The sequence below is a fragment of the Panthera tigris genome, chromosome A1 (assembly GCF_018350195.1).
Source record: "Panthera tigris isolate Pti1 chromosome A1, P.tigris_Pti1_mat1.1, whole genome shotgun sequence".
Lineage (NCBI taxonomy): Eukaryota > Metazoa > Chordata > Mammalia > Carnivora > Felidae > Panthera > Panthera tigris.
The window spans coordinates 2,288,859-2,306,571 of record NC_056660.1 but is presented as its reverse complement, the minus strand read 5'-3'; the positions used below and the strand labels follow the sequence as shown (position 1 = coordinate 2,306,571).

General features: G+C 41.5%; 1 protein-coding gene across 6 annotated transcripts in view; it reads left to right on the top strand.

The window, feature by feature from the left end:
- Nucleotides 1-17,713, top strand: part of MICU2 (mitochondrial calcium uptake 2) — a 143,012-nt gene that overhangs the window by 51,443 nt on the left and 73,856 nt on the right. For all 6 annotated transcript variants that reach the window (XM_042979633.1, XM_042979762.1, XM_042979671.1 and 3 more), the window contains exons 3-4: nt 11,887-11,918; nt 12,034-12,109. In XM_042979633.1, the coding sequence (XP_042835567.1) occupies nt 11,887-11,918; nt 12,034-12,109 (108 nt within the window). The remainder of the gene's footprint in view (nt 1-11,886; nt 11,919-12,033; nt 12,110-17,713) is intronic.

Sequence of the window (17,713 nt, the reverse complement as noted above, 5' to 3'; positions counted from 1 at the left end):
TAATGACTTTGTGTGGTGAAGGATGTAGCTACCTTTGTGGTCAGAATTTCGTCAAGTGTTAAATGTGGAGTCACCATGTTGTACATGTGACACTAATATAATGTTGATTGCCAGCTATACTTCAGTTAAAAAACAAGTAAATGAATGGATGGAACATTGGATTTGGCAACATGAGGGTTTATTGGTGGCTTTTCATAGGTGCAGTTTTGGTGCAGTGGGGTGAAGAGAAGCCTAGCTAGAGTCGCTTTTGATGGGAATGGGAAAAGAGAAAGTGGAAAAAAACGAAAATAGACGGTGAGGGGTTTGGCATAAAAGGAAAGAGAAGTTTGAAGCAGTAGATGGCAGTGGAAGTGAGATCAAGAGAGGATTTTTTTAAGACAGGAAAAACAAAAGTTTATACGTTGACAGATGAGAGAGGAAAAGTTGACAGTGCAGCAGAGAGAGAGTTTCCAGGACAAAGTCTTTGAGGAAGTAGGAGGGGAAAGAGACTAATAACAGCGCGGAAGCTTGGCCTTGGAAAAGGCACGCTGCGTGGTGGGAGCTCGTGCAAGTTCTGTTTCTCTTTCTCGGTGAATTAAGAATCCAGGTCATCGGCTGAGAGTGAAGAGGGGGGTGAGGTGTTGGAGATTTGCCAGAGTAGTCTTCTAAAACAGTCAGGTTTGATCGTAAGGATTGGGAAATGCAACATGATCGCCGATGGCCTTATTGTAATCCCAGTGGAGGTCACTACTTACGAATTTTACGTGAGTCTAATCGACGTGATTGTAGTTACTTTTCTCCATGTTCCCTGGACAAGTGTTGGGACGGAAAAGGCAGGGAGTCGACTCTGACCAGGGTTGGGGTCGGCCAAGAGCGTGTGACGACGTGAAATAGAGGCAAGGAAATGATTGCACCGGTCGGACGTGGAAACTGAGCCAGGTGGGAAATTACAACACCAGCAGGCAAAAGGAACAACGAAACGGTGGCGGCATCGAACAGATCGTAGGGCCCAGGGGCTCCAGGCATGGATGGAGTCGGCATACGAGACGGAAAGAGAGCGGCACACTTGAGAGCATGCGTGCGGAGTTGGGACGCTGCCCCTGCCCCCTGGAAGCAGTGGGTCTCCCAGGCTCGATTGCCTCGTCACTGAAACGGGAATGCCAGCAGCACCTCCCTTCAAGGGTGGAGATTCAGTAACGCGATACGAGTAGAGCACTGAGTTCTGGCCCGTGGGGGGCTGAGATTTTGGCCACTTCCTGTAATTGTTACTCTTATTAGGGAAGATGCAAAGCATCGGGGCAGTTGTTGTGTCTGCGTTCTCGGAGTGTGAAGGATTTTAATTCTTTCATTCTTTTCCATATCTTTTAAAGATTTTACAATAAGCATTATTCCCAAAATTGGGGCGGGGGGGCACAATAAGTATTTTTAGTTGCAACTCTGCTTAAGTTTCAGTGGTTAAAAACTGAAAACCAAACATTAATGAATTTATGTAGCTTTGGAAAACCAAAAGTGTCTGGGCTAAGGCAATAGAGTGCATTTTACCGTGAGAACTCTTTCCTAAGAGAAGGCAGATATTTGTATCTCTTGTTTAAGCAGCTACAGTTTATAATAATTATTGGTAATAATATTGGAGGGAAATCAGTGCTGCCGCTACCCCATAAAAAATATCTGTTCCACCACTTGTTGGACTGATTTTAGCTTAATTCTTAAAAAAGTTTTTTCCCACAACCAGAAGCCTTTTTATAATATAAATCCCCTTAAGAATAAAGTCACAGCTTAATCCTCTATTACTGAAAGCCAAGTGTAAACAAAAAGGAGTCACAGAAGAGATGTCAGGGAGTGTCTGGGAAGAGAGGAATAAGGCCAGTAGGAGAAAGATACCACAGGAAGCTTGCCCCATACTGGTCCGGACTGTTCCTTACCTCCATATATTGAGGGCCTTTGTATATACTTACAACACAGACTATTTGCAAATAAATAAATAAACCAAATTCAGCTTAACCTGTTGGCAGTTTATTGTGGTGCGTGTGCCAGGGTTGCTTGTGTGAGCCCATGTCTTTGTGTATTTATCTTGGACTTTTGAAATTCCACAAGTGAATCTTAAATTTTAAAATGGTTATAGTTAAAATATATGGTTCTTGGGGCACCTGGATGGCTCAGTCGGTTGAGCGTCTGACTTCGGCTCAGGTCATGACCTCACGGTCTGTGAGTTCGAGCCCCGCCTAGGGCTCTGTGCTGACAGCTCAGAGCCTGGAGCCGGCTTCGGATTCTGGGTCTCCCTCTCTCTGCCCTTCCCTCACTCATGCTCTGTCAAAGAGATATCTCTCTCTCTCTCTCTCTCTCTCTCTAAGATAAATAAACATTAAAAAAAATTAAAAACTATATATATATATATATATATATATATATATATATAGTTTTTATTTTTGCCACTATCATAGGTATTGATTTGGGGCTAGTCTCTGAGATCGTTTTCAACTCTATCAAATTAGGTGTAATTTCATTCTTTCTAATCAAATGCGATAACAGGATTTTCCAGACTTGCTTCATAATACATTCACTTGGAGCGCTTGTTAAAAATCTCAAGCTCTTTCCGGCCTCCCCTGATGATGTTGATTCTGAAGGTCTGGGATAGGGCTGTGGGATCAATCAGTAACACTTCCTCCCTCTCTCTACTTACCTTTGTTATATTCCTGATCTACTTTCTGTCTCTATGAATATGCCTATTCTGGATACCTCTGATGAGTGGAATCATACGGTATTTGTCCTTTCGTGTCTGACTTCTTTCAGTTAGCATAATGTTCTCAAGACTCATTATGTTATAGCATATATTACTTCGTTTCTTAAACGGCTGAACATATTCTAGCTTATGGACATACTGTTCCTGTTTTGTCATCTGTCATTTGGTGGTGGTTTCAACTTTTTGGTTACCGCAGATAAGCAGACACTTCCCTGACATTCACGTGCAGGCTTTTGTATGAACGTGTTCCCACTGCTCGTGGGTGTACACTTAGGAGCGGAATGCTGGGTCGTGTGGTGGTTCTGTCGAGCTTTTTGAGGAACGGCCAAACTCTTCCCCAAAGTCCGCACCGTTTCTACATTCCCGCTAGCAGCGTGTGAGGGTTCCATCTCTCTACACCCTCCCCCAAACTTGTTATTTTCCAACGTTTGTTTTTTTATGATCGCCATCCTAGTGCGCGTGAAGTGTTATCTTGTATCAATTTTCATTTTCCTGATGAACGGTCATATCGAGCATCTATTTGTGTACGTGTTGGCCACCGGAACATCTTCTTTGGAAAAATATCTTCATATTTTTTACCCATTTTTACCGGGCTTATTTAGGTTTTTACTATGGAGTTGTAAGAGTTCTTTATATATTCCGAATACTAGACTGTTACCAGATAAATTATTTCTAGTAATGTTCTCCCGTTCTGGATGCTGTCTTTTCCCTTTTTTGACAGTCTCCTTTGACACACAAGGTCTTAATCTTGATGAAGTCCAGTTGATCCATTTTCTTTCCTTTAGTTGCTTGTTTGTTTGGTTTTTTAAATTATTTTTAAATATTTATTTTTGAGAGAGAGGGAGAGAGAGAGAGCACATGAGCAGGGGAAGGACAGAGAGAGAGGGAGACACAGAATGGGAAGCAGGCTCCAGGCTCCGAGCTGTCAGCACAGAGTCCAACGCAGGGCTCGAACCCACGAACCGCGAGATCATGACCTGAACCGAAGTCGACACAACCGCCTGAGCCACCCAGGCTCCCCTTGGTTGCTTGTGCTATAGGTGTCCGTTAAAGAATCTGTGAGCTAATCTGGGTTCATGAAGAACTTCACCTCTTGTAAAAGTTCGTATAGTTTTAGTTCTTCTGTTTAGATCTATGATCCATTGAGTTAACTTTGTATGTGGTAAGAGGTAGGGTCCATATGCATCCGTTTGCATTTGAGTATCCATCCAGTTGTCCCAGCACCATTTGTTGAAAAGGTCGTTTCCCTAAAGAAGTCTTTGCACCAGCTTCTTTCACTTTCAGTGAAAAAAGTAGGGATGTTCTTCCGGAAATGTTTCATCATTGCTTTTTGAAATGCTCTTGGGTGACTAAAAAGAATTCTATATAGTTGTTTCTACAGGTTTTCTTAAGAGACAACAAGGTTTAGGCTCAGTCACATCTCCCCACTAATAGAACCTACATTTTATTTTCTGAAGTTTTTTTTAACATACTTATTCATTTTTAAGTAATCTCTACACCCAGCATGGGGCTCGAACTCATGACCCCAAGACCAAGAATCACTTGCTCTTCTCACTGAGCCAGCTAGTTTAGAAGACAAAACTTCTTGGTCTATCTTATGCTTTTCAAATTGACTACAGCTTACCCTTAGTTTCAGTTTATTAGTTGTATTTGAAGTAGGTCTTTGTTAGTATAATTGATCCTTGAACAATATAGGGATTGGGGTGCATACCCCCATGCAGTCAGAAATCCACATAGAGCTTGTGACTCCCCAGTAACTCAACTACTAATAGCCTTACTGATAATATAAACAGTTTAATAACATATATTTTGTATGTTACACATATTATACACTGCATTCTTAAAAAAAAGTAAAGTAGAGAAAAGAAAATGTTAAGAAAATCATAAGGAAGAGAACATACATTCACAGTTCAAACCCATGTACATTCATTGTTGACATAGTCCATTATGATTTCAGGATATTCCAAATTTCCCTTAGTTTCAAGTTTACGCTTCAAATTTCTTGTGTTTAAATACCAGTCTTTGACAGACAATAAAAAGCGTTGACAAGGATGTGGTGAAATTAGAACCTTAACATATTGCTTATGGGAATGTGAACCGGTAGAACTTTGGAAAACAATTCAGCGGTTCCTCAAAATGTTAAACATAGAGTTACTATATGACCCAGCAGTTCCACTCCTAGGTGTACCATCCAAGAAGTAACAATGTGCCTCTACACAAAAACTTGTCCATGAATGTTCATAGCAACATTATTCACAGTAGCCAAAAACCAGAAACAAACTAAATGCCTACCAACAGATGAATGGATCCGCAAAATATAGCATATTCATACAGTGGAGTATCATCCAGCTCTTTGAAAAAAGTGAAGTACTGATAAAGCTGCTACAACGTGCATGAACTTAGGGAACATTATGCTAAATTGAAGAAGACAGCCACAAAAGGCCACGTTTCGTATGATCCATTTTTATGAGATGTCCAGAATAGGCAGATCTGTAGGGACGGAAAGTAGATTGGTGGTTGCCTAGGAATGGGGGCGGAGCAGTGACTGCCAGTGGTTTTGCATTGTTTTCGGGTGATGTCATGTTCTGAAATTAGATTGTGGTGATTGATGACTATACAACTCTGTGCGTACACAAAACCGTCGAACTGTGCAGCCTAAATGGATGGATTTTGTGGCATATGAAATATATCATAATAAAGGTTTACAAAATACATGTGTAAAATGCAATCCTTGTACCCAATTGAAGGTATTAATATTGGGGCACCTGGGTGGTTCAGTCGGTTAAGCGTCCGACTTCAGCTCAGGTCATGATCTCATGGTTCGTGGGTTTGAGCCCCGCGTAGGGTTCTGTACTGACAGCTCAGAGCCTGGAGTGTGCTTTGGATTCTGTGTCTCCCCCTCTCTCTCCCCTCCCATCTCATGCTCTGTCTCTCTGTCTCTCTGTCTCTGTCTCTCTCTCTCTCTCAGTGATAAATAAATGTTGAAAAAAAAATTTTTAAGTATTAATATTAAAATTATTAAAGTTTAGAAAACGTAAATGGAGGGGCACTTGGGTGGCTCATTTGGTTAAACCAGCTCTTGCTTTCAGCTCAAGTCATGATCTTCATGGGATCAAGACCCACGTCAGGCTCTGTGCTGACAGCACGGACCCTGCTTGGGATTCTCTCTCTCTGCCCCTCCCCTGAGCGTGTGCACACACATCCTGTCTCTCAAATAAATATTTTTTAAAATAAAACATAAATGGAGACACTAAAATAATAAACACAAGACCCTATGTGCTTTTTTAATACCAGAGAACTCCTTGTGGGTCTAACAGATATGTAAATCAAAGCATCCATCTAGTGCAATTCTAGTAGAAAAGTGAATTGATTCATAGGAAGTAGCTTGGTTTTTATATGATGAAACGTTTTAAAAGCACAGATTGATGATAAATTCATTTTCCAAAAAATAACTGCTGTGTTAGGCTTCTAAGACTCACTTAGAAAAGAAGTCTCATTCTCATTCTTCCAGTTAAACATGAGGTCAGTACCTGTGTAGACCAGGGCTCTAAGTGTAATCTACTCTAACAGCATTTGAACACTATACAAAAGTACCAAATTTTTTCCAATTGGTTGCTCTACACACATAAACATTTCTACCCTGCGCTTTCTTATAAACACATGCACAGCTAAAATGGAGCCCAATAAGGATTCCCTTAGTTGTCAGACTGCATGATGGCAAGTAACTTGAGACCTCCATGCCCCCTGGCTCATCACCAACTCACCCCCAACCAGTGAGTATGCATTTTCCCGTGTGAGAAGAACAGGTTTAAAGCCCACAAGCACTGTGTTGGATGTTGGGATATAGTGGTGAATAAAACAGATAGTGTTATTGTGTTAGTGGAATTTACAGCCTGAGAGTCTGGGTAATAGACTGTCTTCAGTATTAAAGTTTCAGTGGAGAGGTCAGTGGGGCTAAGAGTGCTCAGGACTTACCAGAGGGTATGAGAAGACTGGATAGAATTTCCTTTAGTGAAGAACACAGCCCAGATTGCACATAGGTGATAAATTGGTCAAGATGCTGTGGCAGATTGTATTTCCAAAAATGGCTGCAACAGTATTTCTGTTCCCATATGGTCTTCCACAGCTTTGCCATCAAGAGGTGGAGCCTGTGTCCCCTCCCCTTGCCTCAATTCACAGAACATGTGTGGAAGTGACAGTATGGCACTTTTGAGGCTAGATCCCCAAATGCCATATGGACATGAAGCCAGTTGCTACGATCACTTTTAATGGTGAAGGGTTGACCGCTTTGCCCCAAAGGTCAAGAACGAGGCAAGGCTGTCCACTCCGCCACTCGTATTCAACACTGTACCAGAAGTCCTAGCCGGTGCCGAAAGGCCAGAAAAAGAAAGGAGACCTACAGGTTTAAAAGGAAGAGCTAACGCTGTCTTTGTTCAGAGACATGCTTATCTATGTAGACAATTACAAAAGCAATTACAAATAAAACTACTAAAATAAGTGACTTATCAGGGTCACAGGATATAGCCTCCCCATACAAAAGTCTGTTGCTTTTCTTTCTTCTTGCAATCTCTGATGCACACATGCTGTTTCTTACACTTTTTCCTACGAGTTCTAGCAAACTACCTGGTCACTTACTCAAAGAGAAGATCAAAGTCTTCAGATAGCAGTTGCCGGCTTCCTGCCACCAAAACTACTTGCATGACCCTGCCCCTCTCCTCCCTCCTCATCACGATAGAAGTGACTGGCAGGCTCTCCTCCCTGTTCCTAGAGCTCCCAACTCTCCGGGCGTCAGTACTGAGCTGATTCATGCTAATCCTTCAGATGTTAACGTCAGCATTTCTTATTTGGAGAAGCTTTCCATATATTCCCCTCTCCCCTTTAGTTTCTTAGCTGCTGTATTTCCCCCTTTACATCAGCTTTTTTTTAAAGTTTTTTTTTTATGTTTATTTATTTATTTTTGAGAGGAAGAGAGACAGAGCACAAGAGGGGGAGGGGCAGAGAAAGAGGGAGACACAGAATGTGAAGCAGGCTCCAGGCTCCGAGCTGTCAGCACAGAGCCCGGAGCGGGGCTCGAACCCACGAACGGTGAGATCATGACCTGAGCCGACGTGGGACGCTCAACCGACTGAGCCACCCAGGTGCCCCTACATCAGCTTTTAAACTGGAATTAAATAATTTGCTGTTTATAATGTAGTTCTTATTATTTCACACTACTTGAGGTTGCAAAAAAAGAGTCACCTTTTTTTCCCTTCAAAACCAATTTAAATGTATTTGAAGAGCAGTTTGGCAAAGTTGACAAGTAGGCCAATTTTAGACCTCTCAGGAGATCACCATTTGTCTCCCTCTAGAAGAAATACCAACCAGAGGGTATCTATTCCTGTATTTATTCCAGCAGAAGTAAGCAAGCCACGTGCTCTGTTGAAGGAAAATGACACCATTTAATTGGCCCTCCTTTTTTTCCTCCAGTTTTCACTTTTATTGCTGATATTGGGAAGTTTAATTGTTTTGCTAGTGTGTCATTTTCTGCCTCGGTTTCCATATTAGCCGTGACTGGATTCAAGCGAGTGTTGGAGTAACTAGTCCTGCCATGTACTGATTCTAACATCGATGCCAAGGTGTTCCATATATTCATGCAAAAGGTACGATGGCAGTGTCTCTGTTGTCTAATTTCTATGTGTCGAAAGCCCACTTACTTCCAGCAAAATGAAATGGAATTAGATACCATTAATAATGTTTTACAGTTACAATCATCAAATAACGCTACTTTGGCTAGCGTTTGACCGCTGACGGTACTTAGTGTGTATGAATGCAGTTTTACTTACTTTAAGTATTAAAATGGCCGTTTGCCTGTAACAAGATGTGCTTGTTCCCTAGTTTTACTTCAGAAATCCTCTGTAAACGGTGAAAGCCACATGGTGGAATCTCTAGGAGAAGTGGAGACCTTTAAAAACATTCTACTTCCTGAGCCAGAATTCCATCACGGTGCTTCATAGATCTTCAAGATCTATGCTTTCCCCTGCCAAGAAAAGCCACAATGTATTTTCCACGCTTCATGCTCATTTAATAGAACATTACAGTCTCAACTCTAGATCTACCTTTGTTGCTGTTTTCCCCCATTCTGTTATTTCCATATATGACTGCAGGAGTATATATGGAATAGCGATGATATAGTAAGGCTGGGTTTTTTATGTGTGTGAAGGTAGAAATAACTAAAGAAAGAAACGCAGGAATTTTCCCCTCCCTCCAAAAAACAGATCCAAAAAAAAAAAAAAAAAAAACCAGAAAAACCTGAAGGAAAATTAGATTATTTACAGATGGGTTTTATTCCTTATTCTTAAATAGAAAAATGTGTCCAAATATATTTGGGTTTATTTAATAAATATGTCCTGATGTTATAATTGCTGTCAGAAGAATAAAGGTCATGGCTCATCATACTACAGATCAGACCACGGACCTCTTGTTTTGATCTCCGGTCTCCTCGTTGGTACAGCATATGAACAAGTGGTACACAAGGGGGCGTACCTGGGCGAGACATCCCCCTGCTGGAGAGACCTGCCAGAGCGTTCTGGGTTTGAAGCACCACAACCCCTTCTCTTACTCAAGGAAAAGTTTATTAAGTTGCAGAAAGAGGAAACAAAAGAGATTAGGCATTCACCCCCGGTAGCTGTGACTTTTTTTTTTTTTTTTTAATCTAAAAATGAGTTTGATGTAAGAGAGCGATCCCTTTTTGGCAGCTAACATGTCATTTTCTAATTATTGATTCCATTAAAAAATGTTTTTTTACGAGAGATGTTCATTAGGTACATGGTTTCTCCATTTTGTATAATCAAATGCCTATTCAAATACCAAGCAGAACTTGTAATCCACACGAAATAGCCAGTGTTGCTTCTCGAGCCACCTCATGCTTAATCATTCAGTTCTGTGAAATTTCCTGACATGTTGAGAGTGGTCCACAGGTTCCCAATTACTACTTTAATAGCGCTCAAGGCATCTAACACCAGATTTTGAAAACCCTGGGTGAGAAACCCTTCATTGCCCGTATTGTGACCTAATTCCTTTTGCACATCAGTAGGCCTTATTTGTCTTATTTGTAAAATGAGGATTATAATTTATTAACCACTGAAAGGCAAGGATCTGAATAAGAAGACATTCTGGAATCTTCTAATTCTTATTCAGTTACTCATTCAATAAATATTTAAATGCTAATCACTGGGCTACATTAAGGAAAGGACAGAGATGGAATCTGCCTTGATAAGGTTTTAGAATTTAGTTCTTACCTGTGATTCTGGTGTTATATTACCAATATATTATCAATTGGTTCATGACTTTATTGTTGTATTTTTCCATCTAGTACTGAATTTTACTGACTTAGCTGTTGACATCAAGACTTCTAGATGCAGGGAAGCAAATGCTACCTTCTTTCCTCATTTGGTTTCAAGTAGAGCATTTTTTTAACAACAAAGATTTTAAAAGACCAAAAAAAAAAAAATCTAGCTATGAAGCAAATATAAGACCCTTTAGACATAGTTTTATTACTTAGAAACCACCCATATTGTCACCTTCAAGATTGTCATTTATTACTTCCTAGAATACATTTTCAGTTGGGTACGAGGATTAGTCTTTTTGGGGACTAACCTTAATTGTCTAAAAATAAAACTGCCTATAGTAATGAATAAATGTGAATATGACTTTAAAAACAATATAAGGTAAGTGAATCATGATCAATTTCTTTTTTTAATAGAATATAGCAGAGGCAGATAAAATACACGTATTACATAGTTTTCTGGGGTTTGTTATCGGCATTGTATTACCACACATTCACACAAACCCTTAGGTTTGTAAATTAAATGATAAGTTTTGTCTATTTGATAATCTAATGGTATATTAGCACCTAATATTAGAATCTAGGGTTCTTTGTCATTGGGTAACACATAATAGCTTAAAATTATCCCAGAATAGTAACATCTACGTTTATAAACATGGTCATAGATGTTTCTAAAAATGAGACCGTCATGTTCACAGCTACTGTCTTTATTAATAGTGCAAAGCTAAAATCTTGATGGTTTATTAATGCCAAATGATAGAATTCATCCCCGGTAGATTTATAGTCCAAATTAAGCATCCCACGCTACAGAAAAGGCACGTGTAAAAGTATTTATTTTTTTAACCCGTCACCTAAACTTTCATAGACCGTTTCATTGTACTGAGGGAACCTCATAGATAAGATAATCTTGAGAGCAGAAGGGGGAGTTTGTGATGCACATGGCTTATGCGGGAAACAAAGTACTGGAGAACATTTTTCAGTATTCCAGATGGATAAGTGACTTGAGGCTGTCATCAGAATAAGTCTCAACAAAAGAAGCAACTGATTGCTTTAGAATTATAGTGGGTCAGAGGAAAATGCTGTGAGCAGTAAAAAAGATGGCTAAACACCTGAAAGAATTTTTGGGTTTTTTTTGTTTGTTTGTTTAATTTTAGAGAGAGAGAGCAGAGGAGGGGGGCAGAAGAAGAGAGGGAAAGGGAGAGAATCTTAAGCAGGCTCCACGCTTGGAGCATGGAGCCCCCAACTCGGAGCTCAGTCCCACGTCCCTGGGATTATGACTTGAGCTGAAATCAAGAGCCAGATGCTCAACCAACTGAGCCACATAGGGGCCCCAAGAATTTTAATTCTCTGTTATCCAAATGGAAACTGTTAAAAATAACATTACTTTAGAATGGATAGTCATGTTGGCTAGACTTTTAAATTGACTGAAGAGCTGTAAACTTTAAAGAACTTTTCGGGGTTCAAAAAGGTAGCTTTCTAAAACATAAATGTGTATGTTTTTAATCAGTGAAAGCAAAAAGAATTTTTAAATCATCTTGGCAAGAATTTATGATACAGACAACTAAGAGAAGTATAAAAATGGTGATAAGATTTTACATGTCTGAAGTAGGGTGAGTGAAATTGAAAACTAGGTCTTACAAGAACCCACGTATCTTTGTGTTTAGACTTAGAATTCCTCGGCTCACAACTTTGATATAAGGATATTAGCAAAATTGACAAGTTTTTTTTTTTTTTAACAAATATTTAGTTGTTTATTTTGTCTTTTAAATGATTTTCTTTGTTAGTGGAAGTTGAGTTTTACCAAGTAATATGGATACTAAATAATGTTTCTTTTTTGCTATAGGTAAAACTTCAGTGAAGAAGCTGACCAAAAAGGTAAGTAGTATGTGTGGGAGAAAGTTCTTTCTTTATTTCTTTTCATTTGTTTTTTGGTGACATAGAAAATGTACTTTTATAAGTTAAACTTAAAGATTTTAATGTGTATTCAAAGGATATCGAGGATATACTGGCAGGAACCCAACCAGCTTGTCGTGGATCAACCTTTTTTAGAGACCTTGGCGATAAAGGTAATTTTGATTTGTTGTTAAATTTCTGTTTATGTGTTTGGGGTGCCTGGGTGGCTCAGTTGATTGAGTGCCTGACTTTGGCTCAAGTCATGAGCTCACGGTTCATGAGTTCAAGCCCCACGTCAGGCTCTGTGGTGACAGCTCAGAGCCTGGAGCCTGCTTCAGATTCTGTGTCTTCCTCTCTCTCTCTGCCCCTTCCCTACTCATGCTCGCTCGCTCTCTCTCTCTCTCTCTCTCTCTCTCTCAAAAACAAATAAACATGAAAAAAGAAAAAGAATTATTAAAAAAATTTTCTATTTATATGTTTTATTTAACCGGGGTATTATTAAGGAATTAAGTTGTGAGGTCTGCATACAGTAGAGAATCTACATAGAAAATGCTTTAATACCATGTTCTTTAATAGATGTTTTTAAATAATAAAATACTCATCAAGTAAGAAATAATTTTCTCAAACTCTCTGAGCGATTACAATTTTAATTAAAGTCTGGGGAGGAGGAACGGGGCCGGGTATCTAAAGTGAGAAGAGAAGGCCTCAGAGAGATCCAGAGGAATACCACCATTTAAGGCAGTAGAAGAGGAAGCCGTGCCCAAGAAAGAGACTAGGGCAGAGCGATCAAAGAAGCGAAAGAGAATCAAGCTAATGTTAACACAGAAGCCAAGAGGAGAAAGTGTTAGGGGAAGAGAAAATTAAGTTCAGACCACTTGAGAGACCTGGGTGTGAACAAAAGGAATTAGAGGGCAGTAGCTGGGGACGGAGACAGACCAAGGGAATGTTGGTTCATGCTAGACCAAGAGACTTGAGCACGTTTCCTGTTGATGAGAGGGAGAGATAGGAAATGAGAGAAAGGAAGTATGAGTGGGACAGACTCCTTGAAAATGGGAGAGAAGGGATTGTCTTCAGAGCACCAATGGGAGGATCAGCATTCCACAGGGTGCACAGCTTTTCCATTGCACCAGTAAGAAAGGATGTATACAGGTGGGTGTTTCATGCAGATTTTGCAAATTCAGTGGCAAGACCCTGAAGCAGGTTGTTTTGGATAGCTTTGATTGTTTTTATAAAGTAGGACGTGTGCAGAAAGAAGGTTCAAGGTAGCTTCTGTGATTAGGAAAGAGACCCAACCAGAGAGTCCTAGGAAACCTCAAGGGATCGAAAAAGGGACCTCAAGGGGCCGACGGAAGATAGCGTCGGTCATGAAAGAATAGTCACCAGTCAGTGCGGTGATGGGACGATTCTCCTGCCGGCTATAGGTAGGAGTCGAGATGTTGGACAGCTGTATTAGAGTTAGGATTTTGCTGAGCGAATGGGTAGGAGAAGGGTCACAGGCTAGGGAATTCAAGCTGTTGAGGGGAAAGAGGTTTTAAGTAATGAGCCATGGAATCTGAGCAAGATAATAGAGAAGAAAGTCGAATTGCAAAAGAAAGGAAAGGGGAAATGAAAAGAAGAAAGTGGAACAGGGAAGTGAGATCTGCCAGTGAGGTTGAAAGCCAGCTCTAGTAGGAGTCCCAGAGCAGAACAGAGCTGGCAGTCAACGAGTAAAGTGCCGAGGTTTACGATTTCAGAGGTGAAACGGTTCTGGGTGATTTCGGGGTTCTAGGTATAGTCCTGGAATTCGAATCTCAAGAATTAGTTCTCAGGGATGTGAGAGAGTGTGATCGGAGAGATGGACCATGAACCAGCTACTAAAGCCTTGGGTGACTGAGAGATGGGGAGAGGGCACTTTGGTAGATGACCGCTGAAAGGGAAAACAGACAGTGGCCCAGCCGGATGACATTTGCCTCAGAAGAACAGAAATTTTTGTCAAGAGGTTAGAAGAAAAAAGGTCTAGAATTAGCAGTGAGGCGGGAAAAAATGAGTAACCTCCCTTTCAGAAGTCCTTAGCGGAGATCCAGGTTTCAGATAAGGCAAGACCACGCATACGGTGAATGAAGAGGTGAAAGATGTTTACTGCGGAGAGAATTTCAGGGCGCAGTAAGAAAGTTTGGGTAGGAGTAGAGGAGTGGGAGACTGGTTGAGTCGGGAGAGATGAAGCATAGACCAGCATGCAGATGTGTAAACACAGAGGACAGGCGCCATTTCGGAGGGGTGTGAAGCTGCCGAGGGCAGTTGGAGGTCGGCCGAGAGGTAGGCAGAACCTCAATCTTAGGTACCTGTAGAGGGTGTGTTAAAGAGTTTAGCCCTTATCCTAAGAACCGTGGGCTGCCCTTGACTTTAAAGTAAGCAAGTGGCAGATGAGAGCAATCACTCTGGCAGCTGGCTAGTGAATGGAGTGACGAGGGAGCAGAAGAAGCAATGAGGAGGTTTCGCAATAAGGTAAGAGGTTGTATGCTGGAGAGGAGGGAATGGAAATGGAGAGAAGAGTGTAGATTTAGCAGATATTTTGGTGATGTTTGGTGATCGAGCGATGGGCCTTAATGACTGACTGGATATGAGAGGGAGGAAGAAGAAGGAAACATGTCCGATGCCCAGATTTCTGGTTTAGGCGAATGATTGCGCCATTCGCCAGGATACGTGGGTCGTAGGGGAAAGAGCGAAGGGGGTGGGGGGTGAGGGGGGCAGAGAATGAGTCCAGTTTAGGACATAAGGCGTTCAGATTTTCTTATCATCGAAAATGGCACTGGAAGCCACGGTGGCAGATGTGACCACGTAGGAAGCACTGAGGGGAGAAGAGGCCCCGAGATAGATCAGGTCAGTTTAATGAACGGGCAGAAGAGGAGGAGCCCTTTAAGCGGCCTGAGAAGGGGTGGTCGGTCGGGGGCTCACCCAGGGGAGCGGCCTGGCGGTGCGGTGCCCGAAGTGCTTCCAAACAAATGCACATGCTCAGTAACAACTTCAATACCGGAAATATTTACTGAAGGCTTCCTACGTATCACATCGTATGCGTAGCCCTCTACACGTATTACCGTGTTCAGTCCTCAACGTTCCTTTGAGGAAGGTACCTTCGTTTCATACTCCCGTGTTCTAGATGAGTTAATTGAGGCGCAAAGAGGTTACGTAACCTGCCCAAAGTCATAGACGGGGAGTAAAAGCACTTCCTAAATAGCCTTTAGCTTTACTGTCCTATGTATTCAAGTCGAATTTCACTTCAGTAAGTGTCGGTGGAATATATTTAAATACACCCGTACAAGTAGGCAGAGGACCTGCGTGGTCCTTTTCACGTAAGGACCAGTCTGTGACAGGTAGAAAAAGGGTTCACCTGAAGGTGGCGATGAATGAATAACAGATAACGTTCTCTCCTGTTATCTGAGGAAGGAGTTGGAGAATTAAGCTCCGCGTGTAATTTCCAAGTCAGTCGTTCATGACCCTTTTATTGAGTGCAGAAGACTTGTGACCATTTAGCTCGAGAGATTTACGACATTCCCAAATCAACATTTGTTTTCACTTTGTTTTTGTATGTCAGCGTTAGTTTTAAAGTAAGCGTAGCATAAGTGTATCACGTAACGCTCCATAAGAAGGAAAACAAAATGTGACAAAGAGGGGAGCACATTGGCACCCTAATTGCAAGAAGGCAGCAGCAATCAAACTGCTGATTATTAGCGAGCATCGATCCTGCTCGCACGTCAGTGGGTCGGCATCTGGTGAACCGCGTAGACTTTACGTACATTTGACGAGTGCTCCTCGTACCAAATGTGACACCACCCCACCCCAGCCCTCACCTGATTCCTTCCAGTCGGCACCACAACATCCCTATGTACTTTTGTCAAGTGGGAATTTCCTGGGAGGTAGTCTCTGGGTAGTGAATAAGGGTATATTCTGGACTCACAGGCTTATATTCAAATTTTTCCTGGTTTTAGGACCTCGGGTAGTTACTTAATCTCTTTCATTCTCATTTTCATCACCTTTAAAACAAGATAGTAATGCCCACCTTCATGGGTTTGTTGAAAGGAGGTAATCAAGTAAGATGTTTGTAACATTTATAGTATCTGCTACATGGCCGTAAAAACTGACGAAGATCATGGGCTGTGTTTATAACTGATAATACTGGCAGTGTTGTGATTGCTGTATGTTTTCGTAAGATTTTAATGTTAACCAGACCTTGGCCTCTTATTAGTGAATTTATAAATTAAAACAAGTAATACCTTTAAAGTCATTGTTAATAAAGATTTTAGGAAATTGTCGTTAATCTGGCACTTTAGAGTGGTTTTAGGTATAGTATTTAAATCCCAAATACTGATATTTAGATCAAAGCTGCAGCTTTGAGGTATCCTTTCATGACAGATACTTTCTGAATGCATTTTGAGACTTGAAGAAAAATATCATATTTACCAGGTGTGAAAACTTGAGTGATGTCTATAGATATAAACTCATTTACTTTAACTTTTTTTTAATGTTTATTTGTTTTTGAGAAACAGAGACAGAGCATGAGTGGGGGAAGGACAGACAGGGAGAGGGAGACACAGAATCTGAAACGGGCTCCAGGCTCTGAGCTGTCGGCACAGAGCCCGACACGGGGCTTGAATCCACAAACTGTGAGATCATGACCTGAGCTGAAGTCGGACGCTCAACCGACTGAGCCACCCAGGTGCCCCCAAACTAGTTACTTTCTATCTGGTTGTATTTTCCCCTGAAGAAAGGAAGCCAGGGCAGGGGGAAGGCAAATTCCAGAAAAATTCTGACCTTGTGGCAGAATATTAGTCTAAGTAGGAGGTTAATTCAGCATTCGTATAAAGCATTAATACAAATATGTAATTTTAGGAATTAAAAGTTATTCTTAAGGGGAATTCATAATAAAAACTGAAGACAGAAAATTTGAGTTACTTTAAGAGAGGGGTGCCTACGTGGCTCATTCGGTTAAGTGTCCAGTTCTCGATTTTGTCTCGGGTCATTATCGCAAGGTTTGTGAATTCAATCCCAGCGTTGGGATTCTCTCTCTCTCCCTGTTTCTCTGCCCTGTGCACGTGCATGCTCTCTCTCCTCTCTCTCTCAGAATAAATAAATACACTTTAAAAAATTTATCTTAAGAGAAAAGTGTTTGAGAGATAAAAGATTAATCTGTAGTACTCACACGAGAGACTCATTTTCAAGGGCCTCAGAAGCACACTTCACTCCTGCAGAGAAGTAACCTCCACAGGCCTCATTCCCTGCCATTAACCTGCCCCACTTTGGGGAGTGCCTTAAATGCCGCCTGCTGTTCTGGCCAGACTTCCCTCGCCCGTCGGCTTCCTGCCCATTGGCCATCCTCCTCTGTTAAAGTCATCTCTGGAACCACCGGAGGTCTTGTGCTTTCTCATGTTTTCATTTTGTTTCACTGTGCCGTCTCTCATATCTGTAATTAAACCACAACTTCTCTAAAAGGAAGACTCCGTGTGGTCGTTTGCCTAGCATGTTGCCTAAATGTTCTCTGGCACGTAACAGATACTCCTCTAAGATTGCATTCCAGGGGCGCCTGGGTGGCTCAGTCGGTGAAGCATCTGACTTCGGCTCAGGTCATGATCTCTCGGTTCGTGGGTTCGAGCCCCGCGTCAGGCTCAGAGCCTGGAGTCCGCTTCGGATTCTGTGTCTCCTTCTCTCTCTGCCCCTCCCCTGCTCATGCTCTGTCTCTCTCTGTCTCAAAAATAAATAAACATTAAAAGAAATCAGGGGCGCCTGGGTGGCGCAGTCGGTTA